This window comes from Pleuronectes platessa, chromosome 7 (assembly GCF_947347685.1).
Source record: "Pleuronectes platessa chromosome 7, fPlePla1.1, whole genome shotgun sequence".
Taxonomy (NCBI): domain Eukaryota; kingdom Metazoa; phylum Chordata; class Actinopteri; order Pleuronectiformes; family Pleuronectidae; genus Pleuronectes; species Pleuronectes platessa.
This window is the reverse complement of record NC_070632.1, coordinates 13,850,916-13,868,109: the sequence shown is the minus strand read 5'-3', so window position 1 is coordinate 13,868,109 and position 17,194 is coordinate 13,850,916. Positions and strand designations below refer to the sequence as shown.

The 17,194-nt window shown below is 40.9% G+C and overlaps 2 protein-coding genes and 2 non-coding genes across 5 annotated transcripts in view; 3 read left to right on the top strand and 1 right to left on the bottom strand.

Moving 5' to 3' along the window:
• Positions 1-752: 752 nt before the first annotated feature.
• Positions 753-11,306, top strand: malt3 (MALT paracaspase 3). The gene is made up of 14 exons (XM_053426009.1): positions 753-882; positions 1,113-1,183; positions 1,270-1,394; positions 2,227-2,365; positions 2,481-2,656; positions 2,897-2,993; positions 3,506-3,772; positions 5,766-5,943; positions 6,281-6,355; positions 6,530-6,657; positions 9,053-9,202; positions 9,758-9,912; positions 10,353-10,469; positions 10,562-11,306. Exons 2-14 carry the CDS (start codon positions 1,174-1,176, stop codon positions 10,886-10,888), a joined length of 1,944 nt encoding a protein of 647 aa, XP_053281984.1. The 5' UTR covers positions 753-882; positions 1,113-1,173; the 3' UTR covers positions 10,889-11,306.
• Positions 11,307-12,410: 1,104 nt separating this feature from the next.
• On the top strand, positions 12,411-12,482 carry trnah-gug (transfer RNA histidin (anticodon GUG)). The gene has a single exon. It is a non-coding gene; the product is annotated as a tRNA-His (tRNA).
• A 1,067-nt stretch (positions 12,483-13,549) lies between these two features.
• trnad-guc (transfer RNA aspartic acid (anticodon GUC)) lies at positions 13,550-13,621 on the bottom strand. The gene has a single exon. It is a non-coding gene; the product is annotated as a tRNA-Asp (tRNA).
• A 1,164-nt stretch (positions 13,622-14,785) lies between these two features.
• The window catches only part of LOC128445132 (FERM domain-containing protein 5), a 59,787-nt gene continuing 57,378 nt past the window's right edge, over positions 14,786-17,194 (top strand). For both annotated transcript variants that reach the window (XM_053427931.1, XM_053427930.1), the window contains exon 1: positions 14,786-14,887. In XM_053427931.1, the coding sequence (XP_053283906.1) occupies positions 14,786-14,887 (102 nt within the window). The remainder of the gene's footprint in view (positions 14,888-17,194) is intronic.

Sequence of the window (17,194 nt, the reverse complement as noted above, 5' to 3'; positions counted from 1 at the left end):
CAATATGATGCTCATTTGAAATAAATAGATTTGGGGCTTTCCTGGTTGAATAAAAAGATGTTTATCAATAAAAACAATACACCTAAACAAATAAGATTTGTATTCAAATATCTGACAAAATATTCAACAATGACCACAAATTAAACAAAAAAATAAATTGGAAAAAGGGATTGTTTAAAAAAGATGCTCCACATTTTATGCACTTTATGTTATGGCCGGAAATAGATCTTAACTAGTCAACTTCTGTGCTAGTTGCCTAGGGATTTATGAGTTTGAAAGTCTTCTACCAGTGTCAATTTTGTTTATTAAATATATCATTAGATGGTGTAATATTCCTGCTGGCCTGTTGGAGCTGGCCAAAAATATATATTTTTTAATCTGGGGAAAGTTCAGGAAAACGATAAGTGATTATTATGTAAACCTGTGTACACACACCAGGTTAATTAAATTGGTGTTTGTAGTGTAAATATAGATTTTTCAATCTCAGTGAAAAGTGAAAAGACTCAGGCTCTACTGAAACTTGCATGACATGAGGCAAGATTGTTCTTTACCGTAACTTTGCAAAAAGAGGTTCTAAATCAATCTCCCTGTCAATTTTTACATCAATAAAAACTGATCAGAGCTAGGTCTTCCAAGTAAGACTCATTATAGTGTTAATAATTACATAAAAGTTGATGATTTTTCAGTGTAGGGTAGTGGGAGACTAATTATATGCTATCAGCTGCTCTCTTACAATGAGCTTTACGGTATATCTTGTGTTTGTCAGCGCGTGTGAGCGTCTTCTTTCCGGGAAAGGGAAGCGAAGCTGTTAAAATACAGAGAAGGAGAACAACAGGAGTAGAAGTGTCAGACTGAGCTCCAGCAGCTGATCGAGTGACACAGGTATGCAACCGAACACTCATATCTATCATCGACTATTGTCTTATTGAAATCCAGACAGCTATAACAAGACCTCTGGTTCATAACTCACATTTTACAGAAGTGAGAAGTGTTGGGCTGAGGCTTTAGATGTGTTGTACAGATTCTTAATGTGATTCACTTTAGTGCTTTCCTAGTTCTCATGTGATGAGTGAAGTAAACATAATCTCATTTAGACGCGGTCATTCTTACAGATGTGGTGAAAGACGAAGACAATGATCTGATGACCAAACTCGTCCCAGTCAATGTGGAATAATGATCAAAGGTACGTCACATCTCCTCAGACTCACTGTGGATAGATTTCTATAAAATCAAAGCCAACGACTGAGATTGTCACTTTGTGTGTTTCAGAGCTTCACATAGGGCGCCAACCTCTGTCTGTGTGTGTCCCTGTGAACCACAAGGTGACTCTGAGTGTCCGAGCTGAGGGCTCCGGTCTCCTCAGCTACCAGTGGTTCACTGACGATGACCAGGAGGTGGGTGCACTTTATATATATATATAATAAAATGTTTTTTTATTTTGTGTTATGATTTTGGAGATAGTTAAACAAAAAGTCATAGCTGTCGATTATTGCATAAATATAAATGTCACATTATAATTAACATTTTAAGTTTAAAGATTTTTTTTGCACCTGATGAAAGGTTTTGAACTTTAGCTCGTGATGAAAATTAATATTTTTCTTGATATTATATATTGATGATATATCATATGCATAATTATATATATATTGATTATATTATGTATTTATATTTATTTGTCCAGCCTTAATTGATGTATTTTTACCATTTCAAGTTTTTTTGAACATTATTATTATTATTATAATTATTAATAATATTAATATCAATATTACTAATATGTTTTATTCATTACCACCTTTCACAGCACTCAAGGTCACCTTACAAGGCAGAGATAAAAACAAAATAACTGAACAAATAGCCAGGTATCAAAAAGATCAATACAATTAACAGTGAGTAAAACATGATGTAGGTTGGCCATATGGAAAACAATCTGAGTGAAGGTGCCAGTTTGAAAAGTTGGGTTTTTAGATGGGAATTGAAAATGGAGAGAGTTCCAGAGGAATATTTTCAGATTATTTTCAATCATTTTTATTGTTCTCTTTAATATTTTAATGAGAACTGTGTTAGCTCAAAGTCAATTAAAAACTACTTTCAGTAAAGTACTCCTTTAAAATGATAATTGGAAGAGAGTAAAATATTCCATATAATATATTCGTCTCACTTTCTCAGGCATTATGTTTCTGTGCCCGATGATGATTATTATTCTGCCTGTATTTTTTTCTTCTAAAGGTGCCAGGCGGGACTCAACCAGACCTGACAATCAACGCTATAAAAACACAGCGCTACGTGTGCAGAGCGAACGACTACTACTGTAACTGCGTGTTCAGCAAATGGGTGAAAGTGAAGGTGTGGGACATTGATAAATCAGGTATACGTCGTTCCATTCTCATATTGATTTATACTGCAGTTGTGTGCTGCTTGAGTACTGTTTTTTACTGTTGCTGTGGGTATGAATCTCTCTCTCCTTTCTTTTCAACCATCAGGTTTACCAGCGCACTGGCAGGGCGAGCTGCACATTGCGGTCAACCCAAAACCCCAGACCATCCGACCAGATAGAAAACTCACCCTCAGCTGCGTTGCCTTTGGCATTCCTGCTCCGGAGTACCAGTGGTACAGAAATGGTCTGCCCCTGCTCAATATGACCGGAGACACGCTGCAGGTAAGAGAACATGAACAAGCCAGTGTTTACTCACCTCAGTGCTGACACTGATTGTTTGCACGGCGCAATGTTTACTGTGTCATTTCACCGACTCTAAGTCATGCACCGCTCAACAACTGTGTAATTCATTTAACACAATGTGGTTAATGTTTTACCACAGTTTTGATTTGTGGTTGAGTGATCTTTCATGAGGAAGAACAGGTGGAAAGGAAAATAAAATGATTTCATGTGAACTTGCAGATTGACTGTGCAACCGCTGCACATGCCGGATCCTACCTGTGCTCGTTGTCTAACAAGCTGCAGGAGATATGGACGAGAGCAGTCGACGTTGATGTTGGTAAGTCATTGGTGAAATGATCTGTGTCTGACTGTGTAAGTCCCTGTAGTTTCCAACTTTAACGTGGTATTTTTTCAGACTTTACTTCCTCCAGTGAGAAGGATGTGATTTAAAAAAATAGATTTTCTCCTTTCATTCCACTGTGTTGGTGCAGAGGCTTTTAGTTGTTTCCATGATGCGAGAAGTACTTTCCCATTTCAAAAAGGAAGTTGCTAGACTCCAAATAGCGCTGAGTCCGACTCAGACTTAAAACAGGAAAGTGATGTAAAGTGAAACTGAAGATCTTGCAGCATTTCTTCTGTTATTTAGTTTATAGAGTGTGTATATCCCAGTAAAACTGTCCTGTATCAGTATTAATACTTTAGATCAGATTTCAGTTTGAGAAATGCTGACTTTTTGCTTCTCTCTTTTTTTATCCCCTCAACTGCCATGGTCATCTTCCTGCGGCAGCACTCACAGGTACAGTTTCATGGGGAAAATGTCAATCTCAAGCCAATCTACATATTTTTCAGTGTGTGCTGAACAAAACACGATCGAGGGACTCATTCGGGTTTCTGCTTTGCTCTTTGTTTTAGCCACAGACAAAGTTGCCCTACTTATTGGCAACCTGAATTACTCCAACCACCCCAGCTTGATGGCCCCCATCATGGACGTGCACGAGCTGTCCAACCTCCTGCAGCAGCTCGGCTTTCGAGTGGTTTCCCTGCTCGACCTCACCAGGGAGGAGATGCTAGCAGCCATTGAAAAGTTCATCCAGCTGCTTGACACAGGAGTTTATGGTGAATTTATTCATTCTTTTTATTTCTTAGTAAGTAAGATCCTTTACAGTGTTTAATTACTTTTTTTAAAGCGGTCGTTTTCTATTATAAATCTTAACAAAAATTTTTAAATAAATAAAAACTAAAATAAGAAGAGAAATAAAAGAAAATAAAGATGGATAAAAAAATGGAAAAACGGTAACGAGGAGATAAATTATTAGATGCACATAATAAGTGTAATTTTGGCTCAGGGAGTATCCCAAAGTAAAGAGTTCACTGTTTTCCGTTGAATGTTTTTTTTAATGTAGCTTCTTCATTTCCATTTAATAACTTTCTGCCAGTTCTTTGTTATCTGATCTAAGTGGAGTGCTGTTCTAAGTAGAGATGCTTGAGCGATTGGAATTTCTTGCTTTTATCTGGGTCATTTGCCATTTATCGGTCGCTGGCCACTTTCCATGGGCCACAAACCCACATGTGGTTTATTGCATCCTGCTCTAAGTATGCCTGCTTGAGTGGGCAGGTGAGGAAGAGATAAAAATACGTAGGTGTGTTCTTTGCTCACAAGCTGTGATGACATTTCCAGATCGCCTGGTATTTATAAAAGGCAATCTGGAGTGAGCTAAACTTCTGGCACACAGCTCCATAATGGCTTTATCATCGAACAGTAATGTGACATAATGTGGACGATAAAACTTTCTGAACGAAACCATCATGCTGTTTTGTAATGACACTGCTTCTTACTGTGTATTCGACTGTATCTTGCTAATATCGAAACAAGATAGAACTCAAATCGATTTATCAATTCTAGTGCGGTTCATGTTCGAAACCTGCCAATTTGCTTAGCCTGTGTTGATGCACCGGAGCTACTTCAGAATTATTCTTTGTCATTAGTGAGTCCTCCTCCAACAGTTCTAGAATGCACTACCACTTTTTATTGTGTGCCAGATGTTGTGTGCACAGCCTTTTAAAAAACACTCTGTGGTGCAGAGTGAAGTTAGAAAACTTTTTGTTCATCCGACCAGGTTACAATTTTCAAGTTTCAAGTTTCAAGTTTCAAGTTTCAAGTTTCGAGTTTCGAGTTTCAAGATTCAAGATTCAAGATTCAAGATTCAAGATTCAAGATTCAAGTTTCAAGTTTCAAGTTTTATTTGTCATATGCAGTTAACACAGGGTCAACAGCACAATGATAGGTGTTGGACAAGAAGAAGCCGGTCAGTTCATTGGTTTAATAGTTGAATTAGAATAAAGCAAGGTAGAAAGAGCTTACTATAACAAAAAAAAAATACAATACAACACAACAAAAAAGTAAACTGGTTTATAGTCAATGTTTTTCGTACAATGAAGCTCAATAAGCTTTTTCACTGTTCATGTATGTGGCTTATATGTAGGTTTGAATGATTTAGTTACCCCATGTTACTTTCTCATATGTTGCATGTCAGCTATTTCAGAGGTTGTCGAGGCTGCGACAAAAGTTCCGCTTTTACTTTGGAGACAAATTGCCAAATAGGAGGTGATTCTATAAGTGTGGCTGCCATGACGGAGATCGGTATCTGCAGCACCTTGTCTGGGTTAGCTCAGCAGTTTTGAACTGCGGTTTGACCCAGTTGCTCAGGATGTAGAAGAAAAAAATGTCAACTCAGTCCACAGACTGACAGTTTGCAGAGGGCCGTTGGTCTGTTAATTACATTTCTTATTAATATTGAGTGTATCACGTGTAGAAAACCGCACCAAATTTGACACTGCACTTCTGTGGGACATCAGCAGTACACAGGGCACGTGGGAAGCCGATAAGGTGAACGGTTCTTGAATAATGTGAGCCACATAGAGACAGACATGAAATTAGTAGGTAGATATTGTTGATATATTCTGTATTATATGCTGTATAAAAATCCCTGTGTGACCCTTCTCTGGTCTTTTTCCAGTATTGCAGAGTATGTGTCATGCAAAATGTGATGATGACAGTTCTTATTGTGCAAACGGAAACTTGATGTGCGTCTTATCCCCTTCCTTACAGGCCTTTTCTACTATGCGGGTCACGGCTATGAGTGCTCTGGGAGGAATTACTTGGTCCCTGTCGATGCTCCACAGCCATACCAACCTGAAAACTGTGTGTGTGTGCAGAGGGTCATGTTCCAAATGCAGCAGAAACAGACGGCACTGAGCGTGATCCTCCTGGATACCTGCAGAAAGTGGTAGGTGCAACAATTCATCGTCTCATGCAGGATTCCATTATACCTCGGAGCTCTGAGTTACCGACCCCGATGGCTAGCTGGTTAACATAAACACTGTTCCTGTGGAACTGGAACGATATCAACTTGGGTTATTCGAGCATGGCGTCTATTCGAGGGCCGAGCTCCGAGGTATAATGGAACCCAGCATTAGAGATGGACTTGACTATGCATATTTAGATAAAAAATGAAAGCAATTATATAGTCCTAAACAATTATATCAAAATTGATTTTGCTATGAAACAGGTTTATTGTGATTGATTCTTTTTGATGTATCCAAAAACTATTCCACTTTTCACAGGTACAACCAGGATCGCATACCTTCTGTCATCATGCCACAGAAACCCGTTGGGAATACAGTGTATGGTTACGGCACGTATGTACTTTTAAAAATATATTATTACATCAATGTTTAATTGCATACCTCAGTCAACCCAGTGCAAGTGCAACTGTTGGCCTATGACTTGAGAAGATGCTGTAAAAGATTTATAAACAATCTATATCTATTGGTTTCTGTGTTTGCGTAACGTTTATTCATTTACCACCGCAGATGTGAAGATGCTGAGGCTTTTGAGGTGCAGGAAGGAGTGAAAAGCACTGGAATCTTCACTAAGTACTTGAACAAGCACATCCTGCAGTCCGACAAGGTCACACACGTCTTAGAGAAGGTGTCTGAGGGTAAGTAAAAAAAAAAATGGTGTAGGTTTGCTTTTGGTTTATAAACAAATCGAAAATATATCAAGTTTGGTTTTGCGAGAACAGGTGTGGATCAAAAAGGGGAATATGGTTGTTTCAACTGAACTAATTAATGGATTATGCCATAAATCATCCGTGAATTTATATCCAAGATACAAAGTACGTCAGATCATCTCAACCCTCCTATAGAGATTTCAAAACCTCTCCAGCTTGCATTTGTGCATTGATACGTTCAGTTTCTAAAAAAATTATAATTAGTTTAGTGAACAGAGAGTTCTAGGAGGTCTGAAGGGAGCATGTTGTTCGTTTGTCCTGATTAGACCAAAGCCCAGTTGCATAATTGTTGCCAACTCATTTTTAAGTTGTTTACTCAGGACTTGTAAGTACAGCTGGGACTGAGCCGGGGTTAGTAGTTATCAAGTTGTCCCATCGTGTTTGTCTCTTTAATGGGGCTCTGGTGAAATAATTTCTCGAGGTACCATTAGGCGTGTGACCTCATTCAGTGGAAACTCGGACTGTTGGCTGCAGAATAGCGTGAAACCCGAGAGCTGCAGAGTGCAAGACAGCTGCTCTGCCGTTTGGGCAGCCCCTGCCGCCTCTCTCATGGCTTCAAAAATCAGCACTAGTGGGACAGGACGCCCTGCTGACATCACCGCGTGTGTGTCAGTGTGTGTAGGTGGATGGTAAATTTAGGTGAACAAATGCTCCATTAGATATGAAAATTTTCATAAAACAGGTTTTATCCCTTTTTACTTTTAGCACTTGGTACTTTTTATTTGAAACCACACGGTTTTAACTTAGACATTCCCAACCCTCTGGTTCTGTTTTTCACTCATCTGGTTTAGAGATGTGAGACTAGTGAAGACCTAAATATATTTTGCCGCAAAATCTTCCTGATACAAAATCTTGTCAAAAGCCAAAGGAGTAATCTTTATTAAACTGCTTAGACATTCCCATTCTAACATGTATTCAATCTTGTGAAGAGTTTTTTTCCCCCCAAAGGTAATTTAACCCCCGTCTGTTACAGGGTATAAGAATAATCTAATACGTAAAACTTCCCTAAGTTCCTCAAAAGCAGCAATGTGAATGTTTTTAATTTTTTTTTTTTTTATATGAAGTCATTCTTAACCCACTGCTATTGCAAAACTCGGGCCACCCCCTGACAAAAAGGGTGGGGGTGTACATGCTGCTTTAGTTGGTCAAACTTTTGAAAGACTTATAGAAGGTAGTTAATGATTTAATATGTTTCAATTCTTTCCATTTAATTCTGTTGCCCATTTTGTTGACTTGTTGAGTCAGGTTAGCCTACATGTTTCCAAAGATGTTCAAAAATATAAAAAATACATTTTATTGTATTTACCTTTAAATTCCCTCGTATCTGCTTTAACGTCTGGGACCAATAATGTATGTATTGATATTGTATTTCTTCCTTCCGCTGTTTGTATTCCTGACTAATGGATCGGGATTATTCATTACCATTTGCTGCCCAATGTAAATACAACCTCAATGCATTACTCAATTCTGAACCTAATCCGTGTTGCGACACATCCAATCCCATGATCCCATGCTTCATCATGACATCACCAAACTTTTGTTATTGTTTTGATTGAGAGATGCTCTGACAGGCTGAAATTACATATAGCTAGAATTTCCCATAAATTTTCGCCATTGACATTTCAAAAAATCCTATTAAAAATAGAGTTTTAGGTTTGGCACCTGACCAGCTGCGAGATGAATTGAGACCATAAGACATTTGAATCTAGCTAAAAAATAATGAAAAACTGATAAAAAAGGTACAAGACTGTGCACAGAATTATTTAATGAGTGAATGAACTACACATCCCATAAACCATCGCAAGTGAGCCCTTTCCAGCAACAGCAGGCCCTTCTTATTAAGTTTAACCTTGTTGGAGTGATTTTCACCCCCTTGGACTCAGCGGTAAGCATAATTTAACGCTGAACCACCCGATCATAGCCGACATCTCCATTGTAACAGCAACCCTGACCGATTACGGACATCTCTATTACACTTAAAGATTGTAGGTAGTGTCGTACTTCTCGATATTGCCAATTAAAAGACGTTTTCCTTAAAACCCAGTTCATATCATATGGTCTTGTGGCTTCAACAGGAGCATATAACGCTGTGTCACAATCTCGTAGCTTGGGATGAGTCTACCTTTGATGGTTACATTATTATGGGTGATAATCGAAATCTCTATTCAGAAAATGAACGGGAATGTATATTCTCTACTGCGTGTTTAAATGTTGATTTTCTTAAAAAATTTAGTGGGAAAACAAATTTAAATGTATGTGGAGTTCCTGCTTTTCTTTAAGGCTTTGGATTTACCTGTATTATCATTTTCTCTGTCTACATCAGATCTGGGCAGGGACCCTTTAGTTACAGGTAAGCAGGCGGTGGAGATCAAGCACACCCTGAAGGAACCCCTATCCCTCGCAGATCCAGTTTGCAGCGCTGGCCACACAAAGGAACTCCACCTGCGAGATGTCTGCTGGAGACAAGCCAATGGTGAGTCGGGGGAAATTTCCACACAACACCTTCATGTTTTTTCCCTCCGTTTATTAAAGTCGAGTTAAAATGTGTTTAGGACAGGATGTGTAAATACGTATGTAAGTTCAAAATGGAGTTTTACCAATTTCTTGATCTGTTCTCCGCTTCTTCACACCTCCTACACCAAAGCAGTGGACACAAAAACTACAGACCATAAACTGCATGGTACAGACACTGTGGTTTAATGTGATGTTTTCAGCGCCATTCAAAAAAAGGATGCTAATTATTTTTAAATCAGAATAAGGAACTGGTTTATGTAAGTCTATTTTCCTGTTTGATGGAAAGAAGTTGTCACTTTGACATCCTTTTAACTTCCTCTAATTAACTTTGTCTTTTTAAATGTGACTCTTGATATTGTGGGTTGATCTGAGAATCTTAGATGAGAGTCTAAGGCTTAAATGAACAGAGCATCTAAAAAAAAAAGTCCCTGAGATGATGGATCTGACTGTACAATCATAATAAATGATCTTTGTTCTATTTTTAGTCTTATTTATTTGGCATGTCTCCTTTCAGAGCTACCACGGAAGAAGCGGCTGAGGTTTCTCTGCGGAGTGGAAGTGGAAGTTGGCTTCTCAGCTTTGTTCTCTAACGTCTTGGTGGCGTTTGCCACAGTGAAGACTGTCGGCCCCCGAACGCACGACTGCACCGTGGCTCTGAGCAGTATACCTGTAAATATTGATTTAATCTATATGGAGATCACAACAGATCTATAAAGTCACACAGACACAGATAGATTGATAGTTACACCATGCACCACGCTCACTGTAGCACGTTGTCACTTTCCATTAGCCAGCAGAAATTTCTGACCATTCACCCCATGTTTCACATGTCTGAGGAAGTTCTGCCCATATATAGACTTCCAGTCTACTGCAACCACAGACAAAGACAAATCAGGAAGTAGCATAATAATCGGCTCCACTCCTCTTTAGCAACGTGTCTTTATTATGGATGCAGAACCTTGAGACATGGCGACATCTAGTGGCTGATTTGTTAAGGCATACATAGTGCAAACACAGTGGAAGTGCAGATCTTTAATTTGTTTATGATAAAGTTGAGTTAAAAACTGCTTAGAATACTAATGAAATCTTTTATGCTCTTAAATCTTTAGCCTTTGGAAGACATATTTTCGGGCCCTGGCCGGTCGGAGGAGATGGACTCTCTACTTTTTAACAACTCCAATAATCCGGACTGCTCTGTGAGGATCTGCGCACTTCAGAAGCTGAAGGTATACATTCAATTGATTATATGTATTTGCCCAAATTTGGTTCACTGCAATGCCATCTGTAGAATAACTGTACATTTGTTGTTGTTCATTAGGAGTCGCTGATCATCAAGGTGGATCTACACTATACCCACACGGTCAGTAAGCTGCGTCAGACGGAGTGCCAACACGTGGACACGGGAAGACCTCTGGTTGCGTCCTGCAAATTATACAGAGGGGGGAGTCACGCAGCGACGCCCAAGAAACATGAAGGGGCCTCAGCTCAAAGTGGGGGCAGAGTGTCAGGCAGCAAGGCGACTGTGGCTGGTCCACGTCGGCCTTTCACAAGGAAGGCAGAGTGTGCCGCTAAAGTCGCAGCGACACGTAGCAACGAGCCCGAAGAGAACGATGAGAATGAACTTTGCGACTTCTCTCCTCCATAACAGGCCTTCCTGTTTCTATTACTGTAAATACTTACTACTTTAATGTGTTTTTTAGCTGATGTGATCAGGAGTTGATGATCATGTGTCGTATGATCATGATGAATGAGTGTGTGATTGAGATTTATTTAGTTTGTCCTCGATTCTTAACTCAACACTGAAGAAAAAGTAACACTTAACTTTTGCCACCCGTTGATGTCATCATACATTTCATAATGTGTCAAATATTTCATGTACTACAGTTTTTCATCAGTTGCAAGTTGGCTAGCCTGATTTGTCAAATAAATACCAGTCCTGTCGATCCCTTCCACGCTATCTTGATTGTCAAGCTGTTATTAAATGTCTTGGTGTCAAATCAACTGTTAGATTTTTGTAATCCAATGAGGCATTTTTGGATCATAAATCAATAAGGAAACTGAAATTGTGAGTGTGCAAATGTTTTGTTTCCTAGTAAGTCAATGATAATAACATTCTCTTTACCAACAGTTAAGCATGGGAACTATTTTACTTTCCTTCTTATGCGATGAATCTGATGGAGGGAAACATGTATTCCACTTGATACATGAATCAGCAAATTCTGGATGCGAATGATCTGCCTTCAGTGAACTACCACAGCACACCGTTCCTAAACAGACCCCCTCCTCCATGATACATTAGAGAAACAGGCTGAATATTTGGAAATGTGACAAAGGTGCTCAGTGTGAAAATAACCAGAGTGATATTAGCTTTCCAAAGAAATAATACAAACATCTCAATGAAAGAAATCAGTCATATTTAGGGAAATAAGATCTGAGTCTGTGAAAATTACTATGAATATTGTGGTTGGGTTTAATTTAAACTGTTGTTTTTGTCTGCATTAGTTAGTTAGTAAGTGAGTTAGTCTGTTAGTGATATAGTTGTCAAGTTGGTTGTTTTTTTAGTTAGTTAGTAAGTTAGTTATTTAGTTTGTTTATAAGCAGGATTGCACAAATACCAATCCACCAATTCCCCTGAAAATGTGTTTAGATGTGGGCCATGACCCAAAGAACAGCCCCTTACATTTAGGTCTGGATCCAGTTTCTTTATTTTTTCACTCTCTTTCACATTTTGTGTCTTTTGTCCATCACTCCTCAGAGACCAATGTATAGATCTCAGCTCTAGAAGACTGATATTTATGAGCGTTTCCAGATCTAAACAAAAACATGGAACTGGAAAAAGTCAGTGGCGGAGGTGTGCACTCTACTGTTGGCAATGGGAGTACTGGTGTAATGCTGACACTTTCTCACCTCTATGTGTTTTGAGTAGGATATTAAACTCTAGCTGTACGTTCGATTTCGTGCTGCCTCCACTTTAGCCTCTAACGTTTCAAAATCATTTTCTGCGTGCGGATCTTAACAGTTCCATCACATCACAGCGCGTGAGGCCGCTAAACTGTTCGCCGATGCGATGTATACCTAAATACCTCAAATACCTAAATGACGCCATTAAACTTTTTTACATACAACTTCGTAAAATCTCTCTCACGTGTCCACCCGCTCAATAGCTCGCCGTGATCGTATAGTGGTTAGTACTCTGCGTTGTGGCCGCAGCAACCCCGGTTCGAATCCGGGTCACGGCAGACTCCTCGGGGTCGTACGTTTTTTGCACATTTTCGAATGCTTGATGCTGAATCAAGTTAGTCTTACGTTGCATTTATGTTATGTGACATTTGAAGAGCTCTAATACAAATAACGGATTTTCATTCACCTCCATTGTCTCCATTTGCCTTCTCGTAGGCAAATTCAGCCCAAGTTGGGAACAGTTGCCTTCATCACTGAGATAAATATTTTTTGCAATAATCGAAACATTAATAGTTAATCTTTGTGCATAAATCCCTGAAGGCAACATGATACATTTAAGGTTTAGGTTCAAACACCAGTTATATTATAAGTCTTCATCGTTTTCATTGACAGCTGGTTAAAGTGCACCAACGACGACTGATCAGCAGGTGGCAGTCAAACACATTCAATATTGACCAAGGGTAGCTATGACATAGGAAGAGAGTAAAGTTTCAAGAGTATATTGTCAAATGCACAACAATAACATTAAGCAGTTGCTGGCAATGAAATGCCTGGGTAACAGGCTCTCTTCTAGCAATGCTCAGAGTATTACCACTTTTTTTTTTAAATAGAAAATTAAATATAAATATCTAAATATACATATATATATATATATATACACAGACCTGAAGAAAACAAGCAATAGTGCAATTATGTGCAATAGTGGAAAATGCTTAGGTGCTGGTTTAGTGGAGTTATTGCAGTTTGGAGGAGTTTAAAAGTCTTGTGGCCTGGGGGATGAAACTGTCTCTGAGCCTGGTGGTGCGGGCCCGGATGCTGCGGTACCGTCGGCCAGACGGCAGCCGGCAAAAATGTTTATGGCTGGGGTGATGGGTGTTCTCTGATTATCTGGTGAGTCTTCTTCCTACACCGCTGGGTGTAGATGTCCTTCATGGATGGTAGTTCCGTCATGGTGATGTGCTGGGGCAGACTTCACCACCCTCTGTAAAGCCTTACGGTTCACGGCGGTGCAGCTGCCGTACCAGGTGGTGCTGCAGCCTGCCCTCCTCCTCTCTGTAGGCCTCCTCGTCGTCGCCGGTGATCAGACCTATCACAGGTGTACCATCGTCAAACTTAAAAGTTATTCCTCCCCGTCGGGGAATTGAACCCCGGTCTCCCGCGTGACAGGCGGGGATACTATCCACTATACTAACGAGGAGTATACCAACATCTTCGTCTGGATGGATTACAAACATGACAACAATCATCATCAAAACAAACTCATGAGACTGATGCTAGTTAATCTTGCTGTTTGTTGCTAATTTCAAAAAGAAGTTGTCTGTCTTCACTCTTCACCAGAGAATCTCTTCACCATAGGAGGACTCACTAATGACAAGGAATAATAAGTTCCAGGGCTTTAACACAGCCCATTCCAAACAGGCAGGTTAAGAATGGGCATTGCAGCAATAATAATACGAAGTATGTCTGCAAAATATGGATACAGCAATATATCAATGTTCTGACATTTTAAATAAGGTCTATGCTTGTGAGATACGTTTATCAATATGCTGGCCCCAAATGTCACTATTCAGTTCAATGAATAAGTATCAGCACTTTTGCCAGTTTATGGCTATTGCACATTGGAACGATGGCCCATGTGGACATAAGTGAGTCTGTTAAAGACTAAAGGGTTACTAACACGGTACTTCATGCAATTTTATGTACATTGTTTTAATCTCTGTTTGTGTCAAGCTCTTTGAAACTGACACCACATTGCAGTGAATGAAATACACAAACCCTACGCTCTACCTGTTCATGGCCATCTTGTTTTTCCTCTTCAGTGAGACAGACATCTTGATGCGTTGTGATATTATATGATTGTCTTGCAGTGTATCGATTATCGCAAGATCGCTGTATCGTGATTTATCGTTATCTTGGGCCATGTATGGTATAATAGTGACCCGCCCCCACTGAGCAGCGAGAAAGTGGCCCACGCTGCCATTGGTTGACTTGGACGTCAGTTCTCTTTGGGACCCGCCCACTAGCTGAAGTGGCAGCAGTGAGTGGTGAGAGATGATGCACACACAGAAACACACACACACACATAAACACACGCGCCTGGCTCAGCTGGATGTGGATGCGGGCATCCTCCTGTGTTCTGCTCTCGGCTCGCACGGGCCCACCCGCACGGGAAAGAAGAAACTTAGCGGGACAGCGATGGTGCTCGCCTCGGCGGCGGAAGATGTGGCTGCTGGCCGTGTAGGGGAGCCGGGGACGCGGTCAATGTGACATTCAACCGCACGGTCGCGTTGGGTTTATTGTTCTGGGTCCTGTGTCCTGCGTGCAGACGCAGCGCAGCGATCCCCTCTCTCTCCCCGGGAAGATGTTGAGCCGATTCATGAGTGGCAGCATCAGGAACCTGGAGCGGGAGTACAGCTGCACCGTGAGACTGCTGGACGACTCGGAGTACACATGCACCATTCAGGTCAGTCACCTGTCGACCACCGTGTGTTCACATTGTGTCTGATCCGGCACTCACAGACAGAGAGGGGGGGCACCAGGGGGCTGCATGTCCCGCTGCTGGTGATGACCAGGAGAAAAACGCTGACCCTCAACAGAGAAGTGTTGGTGTCATTTCAGAGACCAGTGCCTGTTCCAAACCTGTGTGTTCGAAGGGGCTGCTCTCCTGGCCTGTGGTCATACTCTAGAGCTACCACAATTATTCCTCCTCAGTAGCGAGCCCTCCTCAAACAGTTCACTAAGAAGTTCGAAAGTTTGCATTCATCCTACGTGCTTTATCTGCAGGGAAATCTTTAGGGTCAATCTTTTTCATACAATAAAGCTGAATTTGCTTTATTACTGTTCATGTATGTGGTTTATATATAAGTCACAACAATCAAATGATGTGTTATAGTTAATGTTAGGACAATACGTAAGAAGCATTCAACTCAATCCACTGATTAAAGGCCGCTGCACCGACCCCTGATTGCTTCAGAGTGCTAGTCGCTTGTTTATTCAGTTTTTATATTAAGATATGCATTCCACATACAGACAGAATCGACAGACATACATGTGGGGATTGACTGGATGAGGAGGAGGAGGCAGAATCAGGGGTATGCACTGTACTTCCCTGATGGTTTCACTTAACAGTTCTTTGGGTTGGCAGTCTTATTTTATGTGTTGTCTGATTGATGTTGTGTTGCGTGTTGGTTTATTGCTTCTTGCGTTAATAGCCATCATTTAGCGCTGTCGCTCGTGCAGATTACCTTAAATCCTTGACATCAATAATGCACCTAGGGTATCCCATTGCTGGCCTGCAGAACAAGCCTGCTGAAACACTATGTGGCTCCATATAGACACAGTGGCTGAAATGTGCCTTGTGATGCAGGATTCAGTGAATCAGTGACCACAGCATCCCTGTGTGCATTTCTAGCATTTTTCTCCTTCCAGCTGTTGATATTGATATTGTCAGACAAGTTACTTTTGAAATGTAAAAAAAAAACAAGACTAAGCCCTTGATATAAAAAATGTCAGTCTCTGCCTTTTGTCCCACTATTACGAGCCTCACTTTGATGATCGTGCAGTTTTATGTTCATGCTGATTTTGTAAAAAAGTAGGTGACAGTGGCTGTCACATCAATTACAAAGCAAAACGTTATGCGCTTTTAGCAAAGGGATGGAGGGAAATCCTGACCAGTCAGCAACATGTAGACACAATAATGTTGCTTCATGACGAACTGATGCAACATTGTACCTGCTGCAATGAAACATAAACAAGACCTGCATGTGTTTTCTCACTTTGATATCGGTTGTACGCTGCAAGAGCTCCTCTTTTTGTTGCCATGAGCAAGCATTGCTGCAGGATCGTGACTGTGCGTCCAGGTTGTAAACAGACCTGCATCCCTGCTCGGTAAGCGGGGCCAGAGATGGGAGCCGGGCCAGATGGACTGCAAAGCCAGCAGGTGTGCTGTTTGCAGCAAAGTCGTGTGGTCTCGGGTGGCTGACGTCAGCAGCCTGGAAGGAGGGGAGTGGAGTGGAAAGAGGAGAGTGCTACGGATCTGCTGTGACTGTCTGGCACCCTGTTTCTGTCTGTGGGAGGAAGCAGTAGCGAAGCCACCTGACTATCCACACCGCTAGAGTGGAGCATGCACCTCATTTAGTTCCAACTTTACCCTCCCTTCATTCCTTCCTTCCTTCGGGCCTTTTGTAACCCGCCAAAATACCCCCAAAATCTCCCAGGATACCAGGACACCTAGACTGTGGAATGCAAAGTGAGAGGCATAACTAGGTCTTGGATTCTCAGTCTCTCACAATCTCTCTCTCTTCTCTCACTCCTTTTCACCTTCCTATCCAGTTTCTGGCTTCCTGAGATTTGATTCCCACCACTCCTGTTACCATTACACTCGGATCCTCTCTGGAACTGATTAATGGCTTCAAATTCAGATGAGGTTCCGGCCTAGGTTAGCCTCCTTCTTTCCTCTGACATTGGAGCTGGTATCAACTTCCTCAATGACAGGGACGACAAAGATATCCGTGGTAATAAAACCAGCTTCAGCACAAATTAAAAAACGCAAACTGCAGAAGGGCAAGGCTGAAGTACATATTTCATAGCAGCAGCCGTAATGCATGAACTTTAGTTTTGCCTCAGTGCATTATGGATCTTCCTGCTGTGTTTTGGGGGGGGAGGAGACAGTGAGCACTCATTACACAGCCCTGTAGATTCAGAGCTCATGTAGTAGCAGGTTGATGGAAGTGCCTGAAATCCTCTTTTGCCTGCAGGCCTCTTCTACTCT